This window comes from Salarias fasciatus, chromosome 16 (genome assembly GCF_902148845.1).
Source record: "Salarias fasciatus chromosome 16, fSalaFa1.1, whole genome shotgun sequence".
NCBI classification, from domain to species: domain Eukaryota; kingdom Metazoa; phylum Chordata; class Actinopteri; order Blenniiformes; family Blenniidae; genus Salarias; species Salarias fasciatus.
In genome coordinates, this window is record NC_043760.1 from 27,987,108 (window position 1) to 28,008,115 (window position 21,008).

Genomic DNA, 21,008 nt, shown 5'->3' on the forward strand with positions numbered 1-21,008 from the left:
CTGTTTGTTTTCCTTCTTCATCCGACACGCCTCGTCATAAACCCAAACAGCAGAGAGGAGAAGAGGCACAACGCCCCGGCTGACAGCCGCACAAAGACAGTGTCTCCGTGATGACTCTCACAGCCTCGGAGGGGCTGAATGTCCCGCCGCCTATCAGATGGCAGGAGGATCTTATCGGCATCAGACCTCATGAACACGCAGGACAGCGTGAGCCGTGATGAGCCTGCTCGCACAAGACGGCGTGATTCCTAACATGAATACTCTGCTCACACATCAGAGATGAAATGCAGATTGAACCCGAAAAGGAACAAAGACAGAAATTGTCTTGAAATACATTTTAACAGATACTATATGGTTCTTTGTCTGCTTGATCCTGCTGCTGCTTCTATTTCAATATCAGTTCTATCACTTCTCTTACAGCAGTCAATTTGTCTTTAATCATTGCAACAGATTAAAATGCTGCTTATTAAAATTCAAGCACAAGAAATGGACCTTTGGAAAGTTTCTTATCTTACAATCATCGATGATGAATGTGACATTGTAATAAAAGCTTTAATAATCCATCCGTTAAGATAAATCAACTCACCTTCCTGTCACCTTTCATGACAAACTAAATCTGAACACACCATGTGAAGATGGAAATAATGCAATTTAATTTGTATCTATGAAACATGAACTGTGGCTTTGACTTCTCTTGTAAAAACAGTATAGATTCCACATGATATTCTCTTTTCAAAGGCTTGATAGAGGACAAAAGCAGCTCTCCTACTAAATGAGATGACTTGGTCGCCTGACTTTGACCTGATCTTTTACCAGGAAAGACATTATTTCATAATCAGTCCTCTTGTGTTAAATTTTCTTCCCATCTTCTCATTCTGATCATATTTATCAACGGCTGTTTACAACCCTCACATCTGCTTTCTGTGTGCAGTAAATTGATAAATGTTGCATGAGATGCTGAGAAAAAGCTCGACAATATTCGTGTGTGCAACAGTCGGGACTCGTAAAACGAAGAAATGAGGAGGATGCTGCTCTGCCACAACAGCCTCGTCTCATGGAGTAAATTGATTGTTTAACAGAAGTGAGTCACCGGGCTTTGGGTGAAGCCTATCAGATCCTGGAACCCTCTGTCGGGATTACGTGTCCCGGAGGAGTGTTTACGCCACTCTGATGGCAGGCTGGAGGGCAGACGCCTTCGTCTCCAAACCGTAGAGAATCGAGACGACGTCTGCCGGCGCCGAGGCCCGCATCATGTGCACTGATGAATTCTGGGACTCGTTGCATTCCAGGTGCGTGGGATTATTTCCTAAAAGACTCGATGTCTCAACAGACTCTTGCTCAATAAGTCTGCGTCATCAGACGTGAGCATCCAGAGAGGAGATGAGCCCCGGGGAGAGGAAGTGATGAGTCATGTTTGCTTAGAGAAGAAGAGTCTCATCCAGCAAGCGACGCTCATCCAGACAGCCCGACTTATACATAAACACTCTCAATGTAAACCAGGGCTGAGCGTAAAGAGCTGTTACATAATGCCATTAGGAAACAGAGTTATAGCAGTGAATCTGTGGCTGAACGAGCGTCACGAGGCGGGTTTAAAAAAAAAAAAAATGTCATGAAACTAACTCTAATATCTTCAAAGCCTTTTTTGTTCATGTTAACAGAAATATTTTGCCGGTGAAACCATGGAAACAGCAAATGAGGAGATCCATTTTGGAGTTCTGATCTTATCACAGGTTCAGGGAAGCAGATATTTATACGCTGGGCAAAACAGTCTGAAGCTTCATGTTTAAGACGTGATCTCTCACCTCCACTGTAACTGTTGATTTTGCTTAGTTTGTGGCCTCTTGTGTGTCTTTTTTTTTCCGCTTTATGTACACAATGACTCCACCGTGATCCAAACCTCGCCACAACTAATCAAGATGCTCTTTCCTAACCAAGAGGGGGGAAACTGCACTCCTGACCTCTCCCTTTTTTTTAATTAAATAAATATTTTTGCAGAATGGGAACCGTGGACGGACTGCTATTTTGATGTTTTGATAGGATAATTTCACAAAGACACGTTTGTCATTACAGATTGCTTTCAGGGATGAGTCCGGCGGTATGACAGGTGGACTCGTTGTTGCGAGAGCAGACACGTGAGCTTCACTTCAGCCTGGAACATTTACAGCAGCTGGAAGCTTCCTGGAGTCTAAAGCTGAAGATCGCAGCAACATCTGCTCAGAGTCGTGTACAACTTCTCAAACGACATCGCATTCCTGCCATAACCTAAACCTCCCAGCACCGCTGGACCATCTGACAAACCTCTTGAGGAGGGTTCGTCATTCCGTGATCCCTCTTCTTCCTCCATCCATCCTAAACATGGCTGAATGGTGAATGGACTTCAAATATATATATTGTGTTTTCCTCATATTAGAAATGCTGAGGTACTTTACAGTTGGCCTCCAAATCACAGATCAATAGCAAAAACTGCTGTGCGATAAACCTGCATGGGTAACAAAGCTCAGGGTTCAGCGTCTCGTCCAAAGACAATTCAACACACGGATCACAGACGGGGATCAAACCACCAGATGTAATAAATCCACTCACAGCAGGAAGACAGACAGAGCGGCTGCAGGTTGTCCTCATCATCCTGTTAAATACTATATTAAATGAATTCCCTTCACACAAGACACAAACTCAGATCTCACACAGCAGAGATAACAAATCTTTTAAACATAAAGCTTCTTTCACTTGAGTGCAGAATGTCAGTACTCTTTCTTTAAGCTCACTGATTCCAGGGAAAGAAAACTTACGGTGAAGTTTACACACAGAATCTTTCTAATTCTGTGGTTTTGCTTTGGTGTAGAAGCGGAAATTCAAATTGCCACATAATTTCTCAAGCGTTTGTAGAAAAACACCAGCTCAACCATCCTGGTGGGTCATGACGTTGCGTCACGTGGATTCACATGGGTTTACACTCGGCTGTGTTTTGGGAGTCTTCGGCTTGGCTCACCTAATTGCCCTTAATGACATCCGATGAGATTCTGGCCGAGCGTCCCGACAGTAAATATTTTGCAGCGTTGTAAATGCTCCTAAAAGCCGGCGGACTCTCACACAAACATCTGGGTCCTTTTGTGAACTGACTGAAATAACAGGAACATTTTCAAAGGGCATTTTCTCCCTCAGGGTGTTTGTGTGGTTTTAACCCTTTGCTGGGCGACACAGCAGAATTCATAACTTTTAAAAGACCTAGTTTTGGCATTAAATCCCCCGGTAGAAGCCTACATATGGGGATGATTGCGGTAGCTTTACTCCATAAACGTTGAACTGATCTCAGTTGGCAGCGAGGCTCATTGAGCGGCACTAAACCCGACGATTACGGAGCCAATTCAGACAGCGTGGTACCTTTTAACGAAGGGAGTAACAGCATAATGAAACAACAAGGAAACAAATGCCACTCCGCTGTTTTAAACACCATTAAAATTAGATTGTTGTTTCAGCTCCTCTGTGATTTCTGTGTGTTTGTGTTTTAAAAAAAAGGTCCCAGGTGCGACTGTCGTTCTCACACAGCGTCACACACTGTAACAGCTGGAGAAAGACAGAAAGACGGAGAGATGGACTGAAATAATAAAAAGATGAGTGGAGGAGGATGGATACGTTTTCCCAGCCTGTGCAGGGTGGAGCATTCCTGGCCTTGTCTGGTCCTCAGACCAGAGAACAGGAGCGAAGGAGGAGGAGGAGGAGGAGGAGGAGGAGGAGGAGGGGAGCCTCTCTGTCCGACTGCCATACTTGGAAGACGAGGCTCCTGGTGCAACTCGCTCTGTAAACAGGCGTGAGTGTGTGTCTGTGTCAGAGCGCGCTGCACGTGCACAAAAGGTGTGAAGCCGCATTTTTCACGGGTCAGTGACAAATAAGGTTTGTGGGCTCATTTTAAAAGTGTTTAACAAAACTTTTGTAATCTCTACAAACGACTGTTATGGTAACATTCATTTATCCATGTATGAACATATTGAATTAATTAACAAGATTAATGTTATTCCCAAATCTTTTTATTATATAGAAATAAATATTTACCAAGCTGTGACAGGGGAAACAGCCACACCTGCTGAATGCTGGGAAAAATCCGCAACTTTTAATTCAAAACTCGCTCCAGAGTCCTTCAACCTCCAGTCTTCAGGAACATGTTCAAATGACACACAGTAGTTCCACTTCAGTGCAGGAGAGAAATATAAGGCCGAGATGAGAGTCATATGCCTGGAGACATATTATACTCACATGCTGCAATAAAGTAAAGCCGTGTTTTCTGTTTCCTACATTTAAGAGACCTGCACTTATTCTCTGAGTCCAGCCTGATGTAAAACATGTCCTGTTCAGGCTGAAGGCAGCAGGTATTCATCTGCACCACACAAATAATTCAGGGCTTCTGTAACCAAAAGCAGATGCATTCGAACAGGGCTGTTCCCACACACACACACACACACACAGAGGCCCTGCACTGAAAACTCAGGAGTTACATTTGCACACATGCCATGGATGTAAATAAAATGAAGACCAGACTTCGCAAAAGTCTGAAATAAAAACACTTGGCAAGTTTGTCAAATCCTTATGTTTCCCTGGGAAAGTGGAACATTTTAAGAAAACACGCGGAATGACTAAAGCACAAGTCTCTGTGTCTAAAAACACACAGGAACACACACACACACACACAGAAGAAAACTCTCAAACCTCACCAGTCGGTCACCAGTGTGTTCATGCATGACCAAACCTGACCAGGTCAATACTGCCTGTCGTCAAAATGTGGACCAAAGAAATCCAACTGCAAGGAATTATGGGGCCTCAGAGTTAAGAAATGAGCAAAATTCACAGTCGTAACCCTTAAATTTAAATCCAATTTGCCTCACTATAAAGGAGTCAAGAGCAGTTTTTTTTTTTAACAGAACTAACTGCTATTCACAATCTGTCCACTGGAGGATGCACTGGAGGATGAAAAGATGACTGCAACAAGATGCTAAAGTCAAAGCAAGCTCTTAGCTCTCACTATAAAATACACACGGCGTCAGATCCAGACTGTGAGAGAGACTTTGTGAAAAAATGCCAGGCTGCAGAAACTGTACCAACTGAGAAGCGACAGGCGAATGTCGACTTTCCCCTTAAAAGAATTACTGTGGAAAACAAAATCAATATCATTATACATTATGTATTACATGGTATTCCCTGAATGCAAGTGAAAATGCATCTCAGATCAGTGGGTAAAGTGGATCGTCTTCAAACACTGAACCTGGATCGCCCTAGCTGAAGGCTGAGAATGTTCCACCGCCGCTGTGGCTGTTGTGTGCTGAATGCAACCAGAACTGTAAACCACTTTGAGTGAAAATGTTTCATATAAGTGAGAAAATCTGAAGCCCACTGGAGCGATCCGGGGTGGAGAGAGCAGCACAGCACCGCTCGCCCTCTGGGACCGAGGGAAGGACTGAACATGTGTCTCTTGCCTGCTGACATGAAGCAGCGTACAGCAGCACAGCGCCGGTCGCATATTTAGCTCAGTAAATGGGAAAATTGCTGTACATGACTTCTCAGGCTGTGCTGCTTGTCCCAGTGTGTGTATCGTGTGTGTGTGTATGTGTAGATGTACAACACGTGCACTCCACACAGAGGAATACAGGGAAATTCCAGCATCAATTAGTTCATTCTGACATTTTTTTTTTTTTGTAGTTTTATGTCGTTACCAGCACCAAAACCACAACTTTTGGCGGTGCTGCAGCTGAATAACGCTGGTGGCTGACCTCTCCTAATCAGCCCGTCTGTCAGGGACCCTCTTGACCAGTCACATGGCACTCTGGGGATCATCCTGTTGACCTCTGACCTCTGCTCTGACCATTAGAGGGGATTGGGACGCTCAAACGGAGCGGTGAATATAAAGGTCATCCAGATAACGCAGCTCTTCTTCAGCGTCTGTGTGCACGGATGAGAACGTGGATGAATCGCTACCTTGTTAAGCAATTAGAGCGGGCTCCTTGCTAATCTAGAGGCATGACAGGGGACTTTTCCTGCTCTAACCACTGCACACACACACACATGCACGGTGTGAGCGCTCCACCCCTGCCCTCAAGCCGTCTCTTTGTTCAGAGAAACTTTTTCGCACTCGAATGTCGACGGTGCTGCAGCCCTCTCACAGAAACCTGAAGTCTGAGGCGTCAGAAGCCTGGCGTGCGCACTGAGAGGTTTTGTTTGGGTCGAGTTGTTTCTGCCAGTGGGAGAGATGGACTTTTTGGTTTCTAAGCAGCGCTCTGTTCACGTGCCCACACATCGCTGGTCTGGGCCATTATTGTTCCACACAAGCATTGAAAGAAAAAAAAAAACAAAAAAACACGACAAGAAAAGCTGAAAAACATTCCTCTGCAAGTCCCCCGGGATCCACACTGGTCAAATCCACCCAAACATCGATTCAAAGACTCTCCACCTTTGCACAACTTATTTGAAAGGTAAATCATTTTGAGGTCTGGAAATCAAATACATCGAAATAATGAAGAATGATTCCTGCACGTTCGCTTCGCTAACAGATCCGCCCTGGAGGCAGCGAGTGGGAGAAAATGGTCTGGGGGTGGCGATGGAAAACTGGGGGCAACAATGACTCTGTTAAGATGTTTGTTTTCTTTGAGAAAGGGCCAGTTGAGTCCATGAGCACTTCAGCTCTGCCTGTGGCTCCTCAGTGAATGTGCAGCGGCGTGGCACAGGATGCAGGGCTTCGGAAGCCATTCTTTCTCCGAGGAGGAAGGCCTCTTCCTTGCCTTTTATGCTCACAAAGACAAGAAGGGGCTGGGTCGGCCCCGCGTCTGTCTCAAGAGTGCTCTGGTATCTGGGAATAACGTCAGCACGTGAGGACAAGCGGCGACCTCCGTGACTTCGGCAGCCGCCAAATTCTGTCCGACTGAGACGTTCTCACACAAACGCACGTCTAGAATCACTTTCGTGTTTAAAATGAGGAGCCTGAGCGGTTTGTGATATCCATAATGGGCCATAACCATTTCAAACATAAATGTAGAGACTGAAGCTTTATGGCAGTTTACTGAAGCAAAACGTGAACAAAACTAAAGAACCATCTGTAAAGTCATGTGAACCATTGTGTGGGAACTCTCAGTGTGTGTAGCAAAGACGTTTGCTAATCCATAAAGAAACTATTGAAGCACTTCATAGTGGAAAATTCATCAGAAGTCAGAGGAAAAACCAAAGCCATGTGTACTCGTCCCCTGGAGGACGTGGATGTTTGTGCAATCAATCCATGAGGTGTTGACTTATTTTATACTTCTGGACCAACATGCAGGCCAGCATTAGCACCAAGTTAAAAAAAAAAATTATCACAACAAAACTTGCATTTAAATAGAAACCCAAAGCACAAATAAAACGGGAGCATCTGGTTTGTGAGTTACTAATTCGACACTGGGCTCGACAGGCCGATACAATGCATCCAACAGGGAGTTTGCATGTGCAGGATATGTGTGCGTGCACGCTCCAGTTCGTAGGATTTGGCCATTTCCACTCGTGCATGTGGCACACATGTTGGTTCTCAAAGAGGAAATGACCCTCTTTAAATTCCTCATCATTATCCTCAGCAAACACAAAGGCTTTTAGACGATACAGAAAAAAAGCGGCACGACTCGAGAGTGAGGAAGACGGATGTCCGAGGACGAGAGAAAGACGGTGTTTGTTGCAGCATTTTTAGAACTGCGATTAACTGATGTGTAATTGAGCTTTTCAGGCCCATTTTCATGCCACGGCCTTCAGAAGATAGTCATCTCCTCTGTCGTCCGCCTGTTCCCTAGCAGGCTCTATCATCGGCGTTGCCATTACCTCACTGCAGTGTCTCCACTGGAGGAGATTGTAGCTCACAGATTTCACCACCCGGAGGCCTCAGGGATGTTGAACCCTGACAAATCAATTAAAAGTGTAATCCTCCACTCAGCTCCGCGCTGATGTTACACCGTGTTATCCACTTAACCTCCCTCCTCCTCCAGAGGACCGCATTAAGTATCAATTTGTAAGAATTCAGCAGGAAGGCGGCTAAAAAACATCTCTCTGGGTTTTGTTGACAGAGCACAACCAGCAGCAGGGACATGAAAGGGCTACACAGGAGATGAATAACGCATCTGTTCCTTCAGGAAAGAGCTTCAAGGCTCGCATGGACACAGGAGAACTCCCGGTTCTTCTGCATTACAGCTGAGCCCGACTCACAGTCTGCTGTTTCTATCAGTCCTCCTCTCCTCTGCGCGTCCCGTGCCATTACAGCCCAGTTCTATTGTGTCTGGTAAAATCGGAGTAGCCTCAGCTCTGCTCCAGCGAGGAGATCACGCATCGAGACAAGTAGGTCACAGAGACCCAGGTAATTCATCCTGGTCAGACATGCCTCGGAGAAGACACGTGTCCGCTGACAAGCTCAGATTGGTTCCGCACAAAACGTGAGCCGCGTTCGAGTATACGACCAATAATCAGTTAATTAATCACGAGACAAACATGAAGCATGTGCCCTGCTGGGTCGCACCGAGGCCTTAACTCAATCTACCCAGAACACAGACGAGCCTTTTCCTTCGCCCGTCACTGCTGAATATATCTGGATTTTTCTTTTTAATGCACTGAAAAAAATACAGATTTTACTGCATCTTTTGTTTGTGTCTTTTACCAAATTAAAACTTCACCGGATCCGTCACCCGACATATACATGAAGACATCAACATGAGACGGCAGATAAGAATCTGGACAGTCTCCATCACTGAAAAGTCTACTTTAGTTTCAAAATGTTATAAAAGTATTCAGAAAACAGATTTTTTTTCCTGCACCCAGACATACAATATTTAGGAAAAGTGTGAAATACTGTATGTGTCTCTGGGGAGGGAAAGTCCAGGTTGTCAGAAGGGAAATGACCCACGTCTGCAGCGTGAACCTGACCAGCTGTGATATATCTCAGCTCATTTCTCTCAGATTTCCTCACACTGCCACATGTTTTCTGCTGTTCCGTGCACGGATCACTTTCACTGAGCAATTAAGAAGAAGAACATATTTTAACTTAACCAGTGCAGCACAAGTTATATATAATCAGCCATTGATTACAGTCGTTAGTGAGTTACTAGCAGTACTGGTTTGTTTCGTCTCACTGATGTTGGTTCTGGTTTTGGCCATAAAGATAGACTAACGTGTGTGTAAATCCTCCAGACTCAAGTTTCAATGATGAAAGAAGCCGCAGCAGCATCCAGTCACAGAGGGGTGGTGAAGTGTCATGAGACTAAAGTGAACAGTTTTTAATAAAAATTTGTTTTTTCCCATTTCAGATATGTTTATTATTCATATTTATATATTTTTTTAACATTTATCACTATGTGCATGACGTCAAACTTGCTCTGTAACAAACTCTTTCCTCATGATAGTTTAATTAGATCAGTTTGTGATGTTTAATGAACAAAATCCATACTTAGAGTAAAAAAAACTGAAATATTATTTCAACAAATTGGTCATCAAAGTTCAACTTTTTTTGTCTTAAAAACTTGAAAAGGAAGCAGTAATTTGTTTTCTTTTATCATAACAGGTTTTGGTGAAGTGACCTTTAGTAGATTAACAAAATACAACCACTCTGATTTTTTTTTTCTTAACTGAAAGTGATACAGTTTCAGGAACGTTCAGTTCTGCAGTGAAGAGACAACACAAACTCTTCATGTCACTCAGGTCCGATTTAATCTTTATTTGATTTGGATGGACTTTTTATGAGAACAGGCTGAATGTCAGTCTGCCTGTATCTCTGGTGTCTTGCTGATTTCCATTAAAGGTTATCTTGAATGTTGGGATGAAGCACTTCTAAAGGTTCGGAGGTCATTTGGTTCTTTGACAGGTGAAGACCATTTAGTTTGGGACCAATCATCTGATGTGGAATCTTCCTTACTTTTTCAGATTTGAGCTAAACTCCCTCTCACAACTGCACCGTTCTGTTGGCGTGCCACATGTTTAAAGAGTACTCTGGTCAAAATGTTGCCTGGAGGGATTATAACAGAGCAATCAAACATTTGCTGTGTGATGAAACCTCAGCTAAACACTGTCCTTCAGCTTCACATCTGTCCTTTACATCTAAAGCGAGACGTGAGAAACACGACAGGACAGCTGAAGGAAGAAACCGCCAAAACCTTTTCAGGCTGAGAAAAGAAAGAATGACAAAGAAGAACTCGAGGAGATAAATCTAAAGCTGCGATCACTGGCTGGACTGTGTGGCAGCAGACGATGGAGGCGCAGGTCGGGGACCAGGTAGTGTGACCGAGAGATTGGCTACGGGGCATCATCTCTGGCTCCGACACACATTCCTGCACTTGTGGGGCTCATAACTTGCCACCTCCTCCTCCTCCTTCTCTTCTTCTTCTCCTAACAGGCTTCTCCTACATCACTCTCCACCTCCCACCTCCTCGACAGACGGACGTATCCATTACACCATCTCCATCCTGACCGCAAACGACATTTATGGCTCATCGCTTTCGCAGTGAAATGACTAAATAGTACCTTCCAGCTAAGAAATATACTTCCTCTGGGAAGCGGCCCGTATTAACTATCCCAGGTCAGCCTGAAGAAGGAAAAGTGGAGAAATTATTAGCCCTGGACAAAAGAAGTGTTTAATGTGCGAAAAGTAAATTGCAGCAGAACGGAGAGCCTTTTCAACAATGCCACTGAAAACGGCTTTAACACGCTCAGCCCACTTATTTAATCGCCTCCTCACTTGGCTCAGACGGGGAACACACACGGAGAAACTCACACACACACACACACACCAGCAGAAAACAGGGCATATCTGCCACAGTACTTGAGTAACAATGGCCAGGGGGGAATTATCTCTGCTACCTAAAGACGCCTGTCAAAATAACGGACTCCAACACGATCACAACTATTCCAAATGTAGGCATTTTTACAAGCAGCGGGGTCAGACAGGTTGAGCCTTCCCGGGGTGCGATGCTTGGTTGGTGGTCAGCGGCAGTGACAAGGTCAGCTGTGGCTCCGTGGGGGAGGTCTGTGTGCTGGAGGCTCAGGAACAGACACAACCCCGACACAGAAGCACCTACACACCCAGCCTCGGCCGGGATTCTCGGCTTTCAACAAACAAAACATTCCTCTGGCCGCCGGAGCATTAACATCTCCTCATGCCCTGTCCTCCTCCTCCTCGGGGAGTCGGCCTGATCCTCCCTGGGATGCGCCCCGTCCCGGATCTTTACGGCCAAGCTGGGAGCCGGACCGAGGAGCGCGTCTTTCCCACCAGCTACTGCCATCTGAGAAGCCCTCCGTCCCACACACACACTCTCACTGCAGGAATCTGCTAATCTGCCCTTCGTCTCCGTCCTCCTCCTCCTAATGCTCCTAAGAGCTACCAATGACTCATAACGACCGTCCAGGGAGAGAAACTCCATTCTGCTGAAATTTAAGACACAGCTGAGAAATGTTCTGAGAATCAAACCGTGCAATAAAACAAAACGCCCCGGAGCTCAATACCGCTGACCCTCAACTGGAGGGGCGATGAAGACAGGCCAGTTTAGCATCTTATCATCTTATTAGAGCTTTTCTAAAGTCAGCCTGACCCGCTGCAGACAGCAGGGCTACCGCATGCGGACCGCGATGTGTTTATAAGATACATCTTCAGATGAACCAGATGGACGCAGTGACTGTGAAGGAACCCAAACAAACTCGGCATCACATCTGGAGATGGAGAAGAGATAAAAGATCCGGACACCACAAAGCATGGCATTTAAAAACACCCCTGAAGCGGAATGAGTGCAGTGGTTACAGCTTTAATCTCACAGCAAGACGGTCCCAGGTTCAAACCCGGTTAACCAGGAGGCTCTCTCACGCCGGCGTTCGTGTGTCCGTCCTGCAGATGTGTGGGTTTTCTCCGGATGCCCTGCGCCGACAAACCACAGCATGCCTCTTCAGTTATGGAAATGAGTGACTGTTGTGTTAACTTGGATACCATCCAGCTGCCCACAAGACTGATTTGCATAAATCAGGTCCAGATATTAACGGGTCGGTCGCTCACCAGTGTGTGTAACTGTAGAGGGAATGTTTTTTTACACCACAGGCCCCGCCAGGACTCCAAGAGTTACTCCAATTTCATTGAAGCAATCTGTTCTGTGACAAGATGTTCAGCCAGATCGACACCTCCTCAGTCGTCATCCGGGTCCAGATGTTCTGTGCCTGTCCCCTGTTTTTTTTTTTTTCCCGTTACAAATCCAGACTGACTGCGGATCAAAGTGGCTTCAGCTGTTTTGTATAACTTCATCTGTTGGCTCACAACAACATACACTTCTGTCCTACGCAGCTTCCTGAATCAAAGCTCCATCTGAGAGGAGAATTGCAGATTACAGTGAATAATAAGGTGGTTGAGGATTGTTTTTGATGATTACAATATCAGGGCAAGGAAACATCAAAGATACATGTCTCCAGGCTAGTAGACATGGTGGAAACAACGGAATTTTGGGACCGGCGTGCAGCATTACTCTGGTAAAGTCAGGTTTTCATTGAGTCCTTATAAACAAGGCGCGCAGCTGAATTCCAACTACAAAAGCCCTGAATGGCAGCAGGATGAATCCAGGCCCCCCCAGTGAGGAAGCAATTTGCTTTGAAACTTCACACACATACCCAACTGTGGGCTCAATAAGCCGCTTAACCGCTTGTTCCTCCTCCCCTCATCTTTGCACAACTGCTTCCTCTTCGGGGTTTTTGACTGAAAGTCAATTCATCCTCTGAAATGAGGCGCAGGACCACTGCGGTACCCGTCATCAAAAACCCAAACAAGCCCAAACACCGCCTCGTCCAGATCTCACATCCTCCTGCTCCAGATGTTGGGGATGTGAAGCCAAGTGCAGCTCACATTTGGAGGTAAAGTTTGACAGGTCCCCACCCTGGGATTTAATCCGAACACACACACACCATCATGAAAAGAAGAAATTCCCAGAAAAAGCGTGAGACACAAACAAGTTTTCCCTCCTCCATTTATGTTTTCCAATCTGCTTTTGAATGTTTCCAAAGCCTTTATCTTGGAGTGGACCTCCTTGTCAAGCTGAGAAATTTATGTTTGTCAAACATTTACTCCTTTTTTAAATCCGTACCGTCTATAATAAACAGAGCCTGTCAGTACGGGTGGGAAATCCGCTGGATCAGAGAGCCACATCGGGGTGGTGTCGGCTGGCTTGAAATACAGTCTTTATAAGTTATTCTTTGTGCCATTTTGATGCTGTGACAACATTATTCCAGTCCTGTGCCACCGACTTATATTCAGTTTGGGAAACCACTGATATAGAAGAAATTCCATCAATCTGACCGTGTAGGATGTCAGGATCAGAACGAGAGAGGGCTGGGATCACGGAGCCAACATGCAGAGACAGACCATCACACACGTGCACAGGGAGAACATGTGAGCATCACTCAAAAAGAGGCCTTCAAGCCCAGAACTGAACCAACATCATCAGTGTCTCTGACAGTGTACGCATCAGTCTGTTGTATTAACTTCATTTATTCACAGCAGTTGTTTTATGGGGCTGCAGAAGGTCAGCGGAGACTGAACAAGCGACCGGCTTGTTCAGTGCTGGAGAGCTCAGAACACATCTTCATTCTCACAGAGATTTGAATTTGGACTGTCGCTTAGTGTGTGTCACCTAAATTATTGAGTTGATAAAAATAATTATTAAGAACGTTGAACAAATATTGTCCAGCTCTGATTGTAACTTTCAACGGGCAATACTCAGACAATAAGATGCTTTTGAAGGTGCATTGATGTTTGATCATTTAAACCTACTGAAAAAAAGCTTATACACTGCTGCTTTGTTTCACTGCTCAGAGAGAGAGAGAGAGAGAGAGAGAGAGAGAGAGAGAGAGAGAGCGAGAGAGAGAGGCTGCAGCTACTGTGGGCACCTCTGCGGCCCCACCCTCCCCCTCCTCTCTGCTCCCCCCCCAGCAGCAGTGGAGGAGGCAGGGCTGGGATCAGACCCAGGCTACACCGCTCAGAGCAGCATGACAAGAAGCCCGACAGGGAAAAGTGCGCATAAATTCACCAAACTCTCAAAAACCCCGCGCAAAACATCTTTTTCAAAAAGTCTTCATCTCAACAATGCTGAAATAAAACTTTTAAACACATTAGAAGGACCGTGTCAATAGTTACTGTCACACACAGCTGAGCCTGTTGCACAAACTCAGGGACTTTCTCACACGTGAGGAAAGTTTTAAGTCTTGGTTTAAACATTCTAACACGAGCCGAAAGTTCTAAAACTCGCCCCCACTCACCTCGGCTCCTGTCAGGTCCACGCTGGCCGCGCACAGAGCCGCCAGCAGCAGCAGCGGGGCGGCGGACGGCGCGAGCATCGCGGCGGTGCGCGCTGGGAAACCGTGCGTCGAAGCGGAGCGGTGCGCGCGTCCCGTCTCTTCCAGGCGGTTCGCGGGACTCTATCGGCGGAGCGACGGCGCCACGTTCGGCTGCATCTTTTGTCCGACGCGATGTGAAGCTGCGCTCAGCGCCAGTCGGAGTAGTTGTGGCTGCACCACACCCCCTCCCCAAAACACCACCCTCGCCCATGCAAACGGAGTCAGCCTAGCTGTTTAGCAAACACTTCTTCTTTCCTCGGTAAGGAAGAGGGACTACTCGGTTGCTGTGTTTTCGTGCTTTTTGCAAGATAATTCGAGGAGGCTTCGCGCGCCACAGGTGTCCGTTTTGATCCCTTTCAGACCGGGACCGGGGGCCACCGATTTCCTCCACCTCACCATTACGCGCGGGACGGGAGAGACTGTGAGTTTACGCACGAGTTTTAAATCAATTGTAAATGAATGAAATAGCCGGGAAAATGTATTTAGCGTCACAACTTTATGTGTAGAAACATATTCTAGTTGGAGGGAAAACGGAAAATTGCGAAGGAGTAGGTTGCGTCTTTGCAGACATAATCGTGGACCAAACGCGTGGATGTATGATTTGAGAGTAATCTCCAACACGAGGGGTCTCGGTGTGTCTCAGGTCTGGCAGTCATGCTGTAGGAGCGTCTCTGCAATTACATCTGCAGCGTGGGACTTCACTGAGAGGTCCGCAGGAGTGGGACCATGCCGGGGCAACACAGCAGAGGACAGAGCGGTCTGAGGTGAGCCCGGCGCGAGCAGATCTCACACCTGAGCGCGAGATCCACCGCACTCATTTTCACTCTGCGCCCCTTCTCCAGCAGGCTGCTGCTTCTGTGCCTCTCCGTCGCCATCCTCGCCTCGGGAGTGCACGCAGTAAGTTTCATCTCGTTTCACTTTTACAGCTTTGAAGTTTGAGTTTAAAACTGCAGTTTTTCGACTATTAAAGCTGAAAAAGATCACCCAGATTGCGTGATAGTCTTGGGACTGTCTTGGTTGGGGCTGCATGTGAGTGGGAGTGTCTGGGTCAGGGTGTTTCTCCTGGAGGAGGGTCTCTGGCTCTGCATGCTGGTAAACAGACACAAAACTGGAAACAGTTCTCTGTGAAATGACTCATCTCGCCAGTTTTACAGGGTAAAATGGGGACATGTGAAGCCCAGAACAAACAGAAACAGGATCCTCTGTGGGGATATGCTGTGTTTTACTTGACCCCTTGACCTGGGGTTGGGGGGGGTGAGGTCCTGACCTCTGCCGGCGGCTTCATGGGTATACATTTGTCACGCTTTGCTGAGTAGCTTTTACCAAAGATTGATTGCAAATATCCATATTTTATGGCAGTAACTAGTCGGTTAAATGAAATATTGAAGATATCACGACGACAGGCTGCAGGGTGGTGCAGTGGTTGCTCTCATTGGCTCATGGTAGGAAGATCCCCAGTGCGTGCATGGGATTTCTCCGGTTTCCTCCCACACTCAGCACTCCTACGATCCTGACTCGTAGAAGATGAATGGACGGATATGGTCAGGCAGCGGTTAACGCTCTGCCCCAATGAGAATATCCCTGCTTTAAGTTTATCTGTGTGCGTTTTGCATGTTCTTCCTGTGCGTCCTTGAGTTTTCTGAGATTACTCTGGTTTTCCCCCACAGTCCAAACAGACACAGACAAAAAGGAAAAGCAATCTCTCGAGCACTTAAACAAACAAGACAGAACTGTTAAGTTCCCATCATTTGGACTTGACGCCAATAATAAACTGTTTACTTGTGTTTCATTACAACAGTCTGTCTGGTTTATTCTCAACACGTGTTCACCCTGATGGAGCTTCTTCTAGCTGTATTTTACCTCTGAGAGGTTCAAAATCCACAAAGATTTCATTTCAGCATTTTGGGATACAAACCTCAGCAGTGTCATCTTAAAAACTAAAGTAATTTCTGTAATAATCTTCCACCTGATTTTTCCGTCCTTCTCTATAAGGTAACATTTAGGTGTAAATTTTATTACTTTGCCTTTTATAATGTATTTTCCTATATGTGTGAATCCTGTCAGGGGAGATGTTTTGATTTTTTATCCTCTGACTTGTAGTTTTTCACACATATTCAGAGAAACCGCACTACTTATTTGACTCTTCAAGCCCTTTGGTTTCAGTTACTTTCTAAATTCATCAGCCGCCCATGTGCTCGGTGGTCAGGTGCTAATGTACGTACAAAACCTCAGATATAAGATGCTGCATAGACTGCACATGTGTTCAAAGACTAAACTGAAGACTGCATTATGTGGTTTGAGTTTGTGCGTCATGACGTTGCACCGTGAACTTATTGCTATTGCTGTAGCATTACAGTACTGTTCCGGGGGGGTCTGTCTGTGCAGAGATGCAAATAAAAATGCAACAATTCAGAAGGAAAATCAAGGATTAGACTTTTCTGACATTTCTGTTTGCCAACGTGCAGCTCGTGGAAGTATTTTACTTTTCTGTTTTTCAGCTTGTGCAGGATGTTTGGAGGCTTTCTGAAGCGTTTAATATCATACTCAAGGCTTTGGGATGAAAAGTTATTTTCTCCTGTGCCATGAAAAGGAAGCGTTGTCTCCTGCCTTTATCAGATTTGGTCTGGTCCTGATTCAAAGCGTGTGACACAGCCCAACGTCTCTGTGTATTGTGTGGCTCCTTCTCCAAGGCAGCAATAGCCGGGAAGCTTCTGGCTAATTTTAGTTTCCTTGAATATGAAGAGCACATGGGTTATAACAAACTGACAAATGGAGGAAAAACTTGCATTGAATATGCAAACAGCTTGAGAAAAAAAAAAAAAAAAAAACATGAAAAGCTTGAGTTTCTGCGTGGGACGAACGGCCAGGATTTGACTTCAAGGTCAAATATTCCCATCTACTATGCAGAGACTGTCGACAGCACTCTGAGTTCACTCCAGTAGCTTTGAGCCGCAGGTAATGAGGTGGTCGATGACGTTTCATTTAAAAGCAGAACAGAGAACAGTAACCAAGAGCGCGTCGTGCCTTTATTCCCCATCTGATGCAGGGTTTCTCAATCTCGACTACAACTCGGGAAATATGTTTCTGTTTAGTATCAAATCCGGAGCCGACCCCCGGGGCTGCTTCATTCCTTTGAACCGAACCGTTCTACAACTGTTTCCCACCATCATTCCGCTCGTGACGTTATACATGTGGAGTTCCCCTGGCTGCTAAAGTCCTGCTTTTTTGTGTTTTTATGTGACAGTTAAATTGTAATTCCAATAATTCAACATTACGCAGCTCGAAAACAAGCAGGTTTCCATCGGGTCACGTACTGAGCACGGACAGCTGAGACGCTGAGGTCACGAAAATTTAACAATTTCAGGCTCTCATGAATGTAATTTACGGTCTTACTTCGTCTGTCGCCCCAAAACAAAGCGATGGGAAAGCCTACGAGCCCAGAGACGCTGACTTCTGTCCCACCTGAACGCAGCCAGACACTCACTGCTTTTACTGACTGTGAAAGTTGGATTGTCTCCTTTGAAAAGCTGCAGAAATGTGTTTGAAGTCGCTCCTCCAACTGCAATATTGCGAAGTGTTTGGTGAAAAGGTTTCTGAACAGTCTGATCATTTAATGCAGTCTGCGTGTCCCGAAGGCGCCAATATGTTTCATCTGATACGTAGTGAAGAGCGTCTTTAAAGCACTTCAGACCAGCTTCATTTCCCTCTTCTCACACTTACTGCTGCCATGTTTGGTTTAAATTTAGTCAGACATTCTCTCTGCGTAATATTTTCCTTTTATCTTATTTCTCTGCTGTCATTCTTTCTTTGACCAGATCCGTCCTCCACAGATTACTTATTCTGAGCCTTTATAAAGGGAGTTAAGACCTCAGTGAGAAACTTTGACTTTCTAAAGAGTGAACCCTCCCCCCCCTTCACAGAGCTTGGTCTTCAAATCTGGGTCTTCAAGAGTTTTAATCACTTCATTCTTGTTTTTTCCATTCAACTGTTGGTTCAACACTGCTTCATTGCTCCTCTGGGTGTTTAATATGTGGAGCCAAACACATGCAGTCCTCCTTATAGATCCGACCGGAACAAATTCATAAGATGCCGTGACCCATAACCGGCGGAATTCATTGCCATCTTAAGAAATACTTGTGGATAAACACTCCGCGGGGAAAAGCACTCAAACCCCACAAAAGAGCATTCAGGGACAGACGTAAACGGGGCTTCAGGTCTTAATAGGTCAAAGGACGCTGAACACTTAAAACCAGCTTCTGATCCTGATGAGGCTGAACTGCTCCTCGGTGAAGGACCTTGAGTCTGTTCGGACAATGCTGATCCCACGTGGAGCCGACGTTTTCTGGACAGAAACTAAGCCCTCAGGCCTGAAGTCAACAAATGCATGAGGTGGATGCATTTAAGCACCGCTGCCCCCGCCCCTGCCTCACTCGTGCACACAAACCGCGCACAGAAAAATATCGTTTATCAGCGTCTGCTGGCGGAGGAAGGAAGGCTCTTGAAGCAGTAATGTTAACAGGATGTTTCATATAGGACCCTCGGAGAGGCTTTGATTCTCAAATATATTTCAAGATGTGTTCGAGCACGGTGGAATTAGGGAGCGATGCTGGAGGGGATGTGTGACGTGGGGGATTTTGATCTCTGACCACGGACAAGACATTCTTGGCCACAGGTTGCTGAAGGCCTGCAGCAGCGCCTGCTTTAACCATTAACCTCCATTCACCTAACTGCATGATTGTGATGAATGTTGTTTCTGTATGTGCTTTTTTGGCACGTCGACCCGTCGTATAATGTGTCTGTTTTGAATATCCATAGGAAAGTAAATGCAGAGGATGGAAATACGAATGTTTAAATCATAAGTTTGCCTCTCAGAGTGATTGAGTGCTTCGTGATGGGGTCACCGAATGGGAACACACACGTGACCGACCTCTCAAACGGGATTGTTTTATGGCGGAGGAAGGTGTGCGTCCGGGCCGAGGGGAAGACGTCTGCGTATGATAAGGTCAGAAAAAATGTCAAGTGCGTCCACTGCCAAAATAGTGACTTCGACACGGAGAGCTGCAGGGCTGCAACAATCAAGGGAAGAGCCCATTGTGCTGGTATGCAGGAAGCCACAGCCTCAGATGAGAAGCCCATGTGTGGGGGTTCCCTGTCACTGCTGTGTGTGTGTGTGTGTGTGTGTGTGTGTGTGTGTGTGTGTGTGTGCGCGTGTGTGTGAGAGAGCTGTATGCAAAGAGCGACTGAAACATAGATGCCACAGTTTCCACTCAGTTCCTGGCCTTACCTCAGAGACGGACCCTATGACCTTTCTATATGCGTACAGCATCTGTATCAATAAACTGGCATGTGCATGTGTGCGTGTGTGTGTGCACGTGCATGTGCGCTCACATGGGAATGGCTGCAGAGTACGTGTGTCTTTTGTTTGCTTGACTATTGTTTCCTCAGCAGTAGTTATTTTGTTTAATGGAACGTGACTTTTTGATCGGCCACTGCAGCTTTTCATTGTGAGCCTGAGGAAGGACCCGGTGCTGTGCTTGGCTGCTTTCCCCGCTGCTCGACACGTTTCCTAAACGAGCGTGCCACCGCAACTCTGAACTTTAGTGAACGTATAGTGGAGGGAATCGGTGTAAGCTATCTCAGCAGTTTCTCAAAGATGTCTTGTATTGACTAGTTTTTTTATTCTCGCACGTGCAAAGCGTGTGGATTGTGTTTATCTTCAGGCCTGGTGTCGTCCACTTTATGGGAAACATCCTGGATGCAGAGCTGTGCGAAGAGAAAACAGCTCATCCCGAGAAGCTCTCTAAACAGGAAAAGGAAGCCGGGTGGAGCTAAATGTGTCAAGAGTCTTCTACAGTCTTACTGGACCCCACATAGCTCCACTGCTCCACAGTTTAGAGAGATTTATACTCACAACTTAAACCCCATGTTGTTCACACTCCGCATGAACCAGCCACTGAAAGGGAAAGGAATGTAAATGTGACACATAGGAGCATGGCAGCCATCTGTTTCTTTCCTGGAGACATTTGTATGTAGTGCTGAAGATTTTTTAAATTCTTTCATTTATCTTCAGTGCCACATTTTCCACTTCAGGCCCATCAGAGCTGACTAGACACAAATGCAGGCTGCGCCTATATATAGGCCACAGAAACTTGGAGTCGCCTATTAACTTGTTTTTGGACTGTCAAGGGAAACCCGAGTATCTTGGGAAACACACACACGCACACACACACTGAGGAGAACCTGTGCACAGAAAGTCGTCTGCTATGGCTGCAAGTTCATCCCTACTTTATTAAAGAAAAACAGACAATCACACACACTCTCACACACCCATGGGCTATTTTACAGTCACATATGAACCATATAAACATGTCAGTGGATTCTGAGCTGGAGCCAAACTATCTGGACCAAACGTGTGTAAACACAAAAGCTGTGATGTTCGGCACGCTCGAAAACCTTCCCACTGTCAAAAACAGTGCAAACTGTATCGATCCATGAACAGGTGTGACAGGTTGCTAAACATATTTTAAATTCTGCTTATCTTGAAGTCACACTCATTTATTTTTGCAAGATAAAATTCCGGCTTGCTAACAGCTCCCATCAGATGCTTTGCTGCTAGTTTGACTGCAAATGCATGTCAGTGGGCAAGATGGCTGATAAAAGCA

General features: G+C 45.8%; 2 protein-coding genes across 5 annotated transcripts in view; one reads left to right on the forward strand and one right to left on the reverse strand.

Moving 5' to 3' along the window:
• Positions 1–14,488, reverse strand: part of col4a1 (collagen, type IV, alpha 1) — a 32,717-nt gene extending 18,229 nt beyond the window's left edge. The window contains exon 1 of the mRNA XM_030112583.1: positions 14,269–14,488. Within this exon, the coding sequence (XP_029968443.1) occupies positions 14,269–14,346 (78 nt within the window). The 5' untranslated portion in view covers positions 14,347–14,488. The remainder of the gene's footprint in view (positions 1–14,268) is intronic.
• Positions 14,489–14,563: 75 nt separating this feature from the next.
• Positions 14,564–21,008, forward strand: part of col4a2 (collagen, type IV, alpha 2) — a 58,923-nt gene continuing 52,478 nt past the window's right edge. For 2 of the 4 annotated variants that reach the window (XM_030112580.1, XM_030112582.1), the window contains exons 1-3: positions 14,565–14,767; positions 14,990–15,110; positions 15,189–15,243. In XM_030112580.1, coding sequence (XP_029968440.1) covers positions 15,073–15,110; positions 15,189–15,243 — 93 coding nt within the window. In that variant the 5' untranslated portion in view covers positions 14,565–14,767; positions 14,990–15,072. Of the gene's footprint in view, positions 14,768–14,989; positions 15,111–15,188; positions 15,244–21,008 lie in introns of all 4 variants that reach the window. The other 2 variants (XM_030112578.1, XM_030112581.1) reach the window with 2 other exon arrangements.